Source organism: Rhineura floridana, chromosome 8 (assembly GCF_030035675.1).
Source record: "Rhineura floridana isolate rRhiFlo1 chromosome 8, rRhiFlo1.hap2, whole genome shotgun sequence".
Lineage (NCBI taxonomy): Eukaryota > Metazoa > Chordata > Lepidosauria > Squamata > Rhineuridae > Rhineura > Rhineura floridana.
In genome coordinates, this window is record NC_084487.1 from 50,642,155 (window position 1) to 50,649,161 (window position 7,007).

At 39.2% G+C, this 7,007-nt stretch overlaps 2 protein-coding genes across 3 annotated transcripts in view; one reads left to right on the forward strand and one right to left on the reverse strand.

Annotated features, from left to right (window-relative positions):
- LOC133390554 (uncharacterized) overlaps nucleotides 1-6,106 on the forward strand; it is a 30,373-nt gene extending 24,267 nt beyond the window's left edge. For both annotated transcript variants that reach the window (XM_061639369.1, XM_061639368.1), the window contains exon 4: nucleotides 5,816-6,106. In XM_061639369.1, coding sequence (XP_061495353.1) covers nucleotides 5,816-6,038 — 223 coding nt within the window. In that variant the 3' untranslated portion in view covers nucleotides 6,039-6,106. The remainder of the gene's footprint in view (nucleotides 1-5,815) is intronic.
- The window catches only part of LOC133390557 (uncharacterized), a 312,873-nt gene that overhangs the window by 108,635 nt on the left and 197,231 nt on the right, over nucleotides 1-7,007 (reverse strand). The window lies entirely within an intron of this gene.

Consider the following 7,007-nt stretch of genomic DNA (forward strand, 5'->3'; position numbering starts at 1 on the left):
ACTACTAGAACAGATTGCTAGATGCAATGGACTTTGGACCAATCCAGATGAAGAAATTCTCATGTTTTTAGGTTTCCTTTTACGGAGAGTCCTGTTCAGGTGTTCTTCTCTTCATGCAGATATCATCAAGGGGAGAAAGAGCAGCACTGGCCCCACCTCCCTATGTCCTCTGCAGTAGGGAATGAAGGATCTGCCAATTTCAGTTCGTCCAGTTTCTTATTTTTCTGATCTTCAATTCAGTTCTCCACATTTCTGCAACAACTTGAGATTTTTTTAAAAAAAATCCTCATGAAAATTCATCAGCATTTTAGTGCAAGTTTTTTCTAATAAACAGATTCTTGTATGCATTTTTGACTAATGTACACATTTTTACAAGCAATTTCTCAAATATAATGCACACTTTCCCCTAATATATGCATTTTTGTAAACACTGGTTGGTTGGAGAAGTGCATTGTAAAATTTTGAGAAATATCAATAATTTAAGATATTCAGATAATACCATACTACTCTTTGGACACATCATGAGAAGACATGATTCACTAGAAAAGATAATAATGCTGGGGAAAACAGCAGGGAGTAGAAAAAGAGGAAGGCCAAACAAGAGATGGATTGATTCCATAAAGGAAGCCACAGACCTGAACTTACAAGATCTGAACAGGGTGGTTCATGACAGATGCTCTTGGAGGTCACTGATTCATAGGGTTGCCACAAGTCGTAGCCAACTTGAAGGCACATAACAACAACAACAAAGCAGAAACCAGTAATTATCTGAAACAAATGCTGATGAAAGTTAGAGGAAAGCACAAAAGCAGGACTACATCTGAATGCTGAAGACATTACTTCAGAAGATTTATGTAACTTTAAAGTTGACAATGAGGACATTGAACTTGTCAAGGATCAATACCTTGGCACAGTCATTAACCAAAAGGGAGACAACAGTCAAGAAATTAGAAGAAGGCTAGGACTGGGGAGGGCAGCGATGAGAGAACTAGAATAGATCCTCAAATGCAAAGATGTAGCACTGAACACTAAAGTCAGGATCATTCAGACCATGGTATTCCTGATCTCTATGTATGGATGTGAAAGTTGGACAGTGAAAAAAGGGGATAAGAGAAAAATCAATTCATTTGAAATGTGGTGTTGGAGGAGAGCTTTGTGGATACCATGGACTGTGAAAAAGACAAATAATTGGGTATTAGAACAAATTAAATCAGAACGATCACTAGAAGCTAAAATGATGAACCTGAGGTTATCATACTTTGGACACATAATGAGAAGACATTATTCACTACAAAAGACAATAATGCTGGGAAAAAGAGAAGGGAGTAGAAAAAGAAGGCCAAACAAGTGATGGATTGATTCCATAAAGGAAGACACAGACCTGAACGTACAAGATCTGGTTTATAACAGATGCTATTGGAAGTTGCTGATTCATAGGGTTGCCATAAGTTGTTGTATTCCTGCTTAAATTATAGTAATCACTTCTAAATTTGTATATGCGTGTGTGTGTAAATTTGCAAATGCAGATCTCTGCCCTCTTTTGTCCTCTGTTTGGGTGATGTGGAAATGATGGCCCCAGTAAATCTAGGTAGAGGCCAATATGTTTGTATAAGCCAGTAGTGGGAAACCTGTGACCTTCCAGATGTTGTTGGACTACAGCTCCCATCATCACTGACAGTTGGCCATGCTGGGCAGGGGCTGATGGGAACTGGAGTCCAACAATATCTAGAGGGGTTAGAGGTTCTCCACCCAGACATTGACCATGCTTTAACCAAGTCTATCTGGCTTCTTGGAATTGCTGAAGATAAGCTTCAATTTTTTTAAAAAAAATGCCCCTAAATTCGCCAGATTTCTAACTTTAAAAAATCAGTTACACATTTGGAACTGTGAGGAGGGAAGTGGAGTGAGGACATGGCAGACAGGGAAATGATTAAATGCCCCCCTTTTCACTTCTCCCATCCAAACACCATTCTAGAAGCAGCTTTTCCTGGCAGGGTAATATTAAACACATCTGTGTGTAACATATAGCTTGTCCCCCAGTGCAGCCTCTAGAACCCATCCACCATGCTTAGAGAACACTATGCTGTTTCAGCCAAGTGCCTGCTGCCAACACTGCTAGTTCAAAACTCCCTTTTCTCTGGGCCTCTGCCTGTGCAGCCCTGTGATTTACATTAAAACCTACACATCCTTGTTATTTCCTCTGCCAAACACATAGAGGCCACCTTCTCCAGTGGGTGTTATTAGCTTCCTGTTTGGCGACACTCTTACCATCATTTGTATAACACTATCAACATGCTTTTCCAAGTATAAGTTGCTTTGTATCCACTGGAAAAATAGCAACATGTGTATCTAGCCATTGGGAGAACAGAAATGGCAAATATATATATTAATCCAGATAAACTGGATTTAAATTGATATGGGGCTGTATTTAAATTTGATTTGAGCTGCATTCCTCTACACATTTACCTTGAAGTTACGTCCATTGATCTCAGTGAGCTTTACTCTGAAGTAAACATGCATAGATGGCATGCACATCTGCATTCAGGCTGCATCTCTCATACATAGATCTAAATTGGCTTGTTTTTAAATACTTCCATTTAACAGTTGAGCAATTCAAGTTCTGGGGGGGGGGCAGAAATCCCATTCCCCTAGAGGGAAATAAATTCTCCTTCATGATTTAGACTTTTCTCTACAGAAGCAGATACCCAGGCTATGCTGGGGAAAGTCGAAGCAAAGCTGGGGAAAGGGCATTGTGAGGAGGGGGCAAAATAGCCTTTAAAATCTGTCCCATTTACAAGAAATCAATTAGTGAAAATAACCCTTTCTGTATTTGGCAGAAACAATACAGAGGGGATTTTAATGGAGAAAGATATCAAAATGTCTCACTTCTGTTTGCTTATATTTTGAAATGTCTATATTGCTGGCTGCGAGCATGAAATAGTCCCATGTGAAAATTATGCTCTTAAAGTGTGTGCAGAACTGAGCACAAATTGTAGTTAACTTTTCAGAAGTCTCTGATGGGCTGTTTACATTGGAGGAAATGTCAATGTAAATGTATAATAAATGCTGCTGCATTTGTTTTCCAGTGATTACATTGCATAATGTTGTTGGATTAGATATGCTCTTAGCAGCAGTTTCTAGTTGAATATTCAAAGAGAGCTTACACCCATTAAAATCCCATTGAACTCAGTGGGACTTACTGCTGAATAAATGTCCCTAGGCCTGCCCTGAAAGAGTGTAGAACAAATATATATTATACATTAAAAATGTTTGTGTGTGTGCGTATTATACAGCACAAAAATGTTTGTGTGTCTGTGTACACATGTAAGCTCCATGGGTTTCAGTAGGAATTTGTTGTTATGTGCCTCCAAGTTGACCACAACTTACGCAACCCTATGATCAGTAGGAATTACTCACAGGTAATTAAGTTTAGGATTACAGCCAATTCCCTGAATTACAATCTCCATTCAGGATGCCTCCACTCGTATCACTATTTTGCAGGAGGGTTTCCATCACATTCCAGAACTTTAGATTTGCATAGAGAAAGTGGATTAAAGGGCTCTGTGCTCTAGCAGAATAAAGAAATGAATTTTGGAAAGTGATGGGGAAATGTATTAGAAAGAATGAATTACTAATAGGAACACATATAAACACCCGGCAAGCAAATCGGGATGAATGCAGGAAGAATGCTCATTGTCGTATAACCTCCCTGCGAACAAATCAGAATGAATGCTTAATAAAGACTGGAGTAATCTTACCTCTACTCAAGCTTTGTGCAGGAAATTCAGGATGAATGTTCAATAAACAGGTCATCTGAAGGAATCCACAGACAGGTGATTTTAGGCAAGCTTCTATTATCAGTCTCATCTATAATATGAGTTATAATGCTACTGGCCACCTTTATAGGGTTATTGTAAGGATTATTAATATGACATAAATGAAGCACTTTCACAAACAATGCTATATACATTATTACTATTTTAAGAATGTTTAATTGAATAATAATAATCTATCCAAGCCTTCTCAAACTTTGCCATAATGAGCTCCTAACTCCAATTACATTCAATGGCATATCTGCCTGTAATACCATTGTAATGTTTTTTGCAAAACAAAAAAAGTTTTCCTTCATTATTCATTGACACAACTGTTGGCATGCTTTATTCTAAGCATGTGTGTGCTGGCAAAGCATATGTTAGTTTTGAGTCACAGATTTTGCTGTGAGATTGAGATGGTTTTGCCCATCATTTTTTGCATGAAGAATACTTTTTTCAGTTCACCCCCATGTGATCACAGTTGTGATCTGAAACATCTTGGAAGCCAGCTGTTTTCAAAAAGCAAATGTTAGGACTGATTTTTTTTCCTTTTCAGAATCTAAGCTGTAGCAAATTGCAGGCCTCACCATGTGCAGATACAATGAAAACAAATATATGCCACACCAAAAGTCACATCACAGTAGTCTTCCCACATTAAAAATGAGCATAAGTATTGGGCTATTTGGTTAAAAAAGAAAGTGAGCATCCTCAAATGTCACTAAAGGCTTATTTGTTTCTTGGTTTGTGTAATATATTTTGATCCTGCCTTTTAGGAAAACTCCTTGCGGCTTACAAAAATTTGTAGCAAAATTTCCTTTCTAAATGTGTTCAGACAAATATCTGAACAGTGCTAATAATGCATTGCCTTTAGATATGACTGTGTAGTCGTAAAACTGTTGTATAATATATTGAAATATACACAGAGAAACTATATTTTTTCCATGTGGATACATTCTTATGAGCGCTATGATCATGAGATACCATCAGGGGACACTCACACTATTAAAACATATCAAAATTGTAATATCATGTGTTAAATACACATTAGTGTTTGGATGTCATTTGGTCAACACCTAGTTGTAGTGTGAACATCTGCTTTCCATGCATTAGCTGAAGCATCCTAAAACACTGTGTCATATCCCCATTTTCATCACTGTTTACACTGAGATGGGGAACCAGATGTTGTCAGTCTCCTGTCTCCATCAGCCCCAGACAGCATAGTCAAAGGTCAGAGATTATGGGAATTAAAGTCCAATGACATCTGTGTGCCACAGATTCCCCATTACTGCTATACCATGCCATTTGCTATACTAGTGTCCTGTCATGCTGAGGCTTGGGGGTCTTCAGGGGAAGCAGAAATGAATACCAGAACCACTTTCAATCCAGTCCAGATCAGATCCAGGGCAAGGCATATCAGGACCCTGAACAGTTCCCAGTGGACCCGGCTAGCTGAGTTTGTTGTTTCAACAAAGGCTTATAGTGCAATCCTAATTATGTCTTCTCAAAAGTAAGCCCCATTGAATTCAATGGGATTTACTTCTAGGTAAGTGTGTATAGGACTGCAGCCTTAGAATCATCTGAAAACTTAAGAAGTCTGGCAGGGCTTGAAGTATTTCTGCACAATGATATCATGTTTTAAGTACATATTACAGCTTAGGACACAATATATGATGTACCCTTCATTTCAGCTTTTTTACAGAAGTAAAAATGTTTAAGGTTGGCCCAGGTCCAAGGAACTGGACAGGCATGAGATCTGATGGGCCACTGGGGAACAATCATTGTTAACCCTGCAAAAGGCTTTGATTACCCTCCCATCAGCAGAAACCTCCAACCACTGATTATTGACCATGATAACAGCTGTGGAACAAACCGTCTCCAGAACTGTACAGACAGAATTGTACTGAACTGTACTGAGAAAAGTTGTCAGCAAATTGCCATAGTTTTCCTTCACATAATAGTCCTGGTCTGTATATAGTCTTAATATTGATCCTTTTAACCTGCAGCCTCCGGCCTGTCTCTGAAGCCATTGATAATCTCCTGAAGCAAGTACATTCAATGAAGAAGAGGCTGGCAGAGTTGAATGAGCGTCTTACTCTCATGAGCAGGACCCTCTTTCCCATCCGATACAAGGCCCTGAGGAGTCAGAGGCTTAGCAGTACTCCGCTGAGGCGGCTACCGCTTAAGCAAAAGAGAATGTACATGGAGAGGCGACCTCAGAGGAATTAACTCTTTTCCAAGGAGAAATTCTGCTCATTCTCTGTTTGAGGCCCTTATGAAACAGCTCAATAAAAGACCAAATGAAAGAAAATGTGTGCAATATTATTACTCAAAGGTCTCTCTTCCTCATGAGTGGTAGACAAAAAGGGTGTTCACACATTACGTTCAATCAGAGTAGTCTGTGTACCTGTGCACATCAGAGTTGAGCTGTACAAATCAACAAGTGGACACTCTTTCACACAAACACTTGTACATGTGTAGAGACAACTTGTAGTGTTCAGTGTAATGTGTGAACAAGGCAACAGACATGCAACAATGGGTTGGATCCAGACTACCGTACTCATGCTTTCTTCTCATTGAAATCCATGGGACTTAAACTTGTCCTGTTAGTTTTAATGGGCCTGAAGTGTGGCTCACTTATAGTGCAATCTTACACATATACTAGATGTCCCACTGGATTAAACTGAACTTGCACGCAGGTCAGTGTGTATAAGATTGCAGCCTTAGTTTGGACTGTGGATGACAGTCAATGTTAATCATACTCAGGGTAAACCACTGAAATATATGGGCATAAGTAATTTAAGTGAGTATGACTTAGCTGGATATCATTGTGTCTGTGTTATGGATTCTCCATATTTGGAATCCTGCAGGGAATCTTTCTTTTGACAAAAAAAATATGAAAATCTATCAGAATTTTTCTTCATGCAAGCTATCCAGCAAGGATGGATTCTGTTACTGGATCAGATTCCACATGCACAAAACGATGTGTGTGGTAAAAACACTACACCCATCACCCAAGGATGCACATGTGACAAACATGCACACATACAGCAGGAATGGGGAACCTGTGACCCTCCAGATGTCCCATGAGCCTCAGCCAGCAGTGACAGTGGTCAGGGGTGATAAGGGCTATAGTTCAACAACATCTGGTGGGCAATAGGTTCCCCATCCTGACTTACTGTTTTGACTTTATTTGGG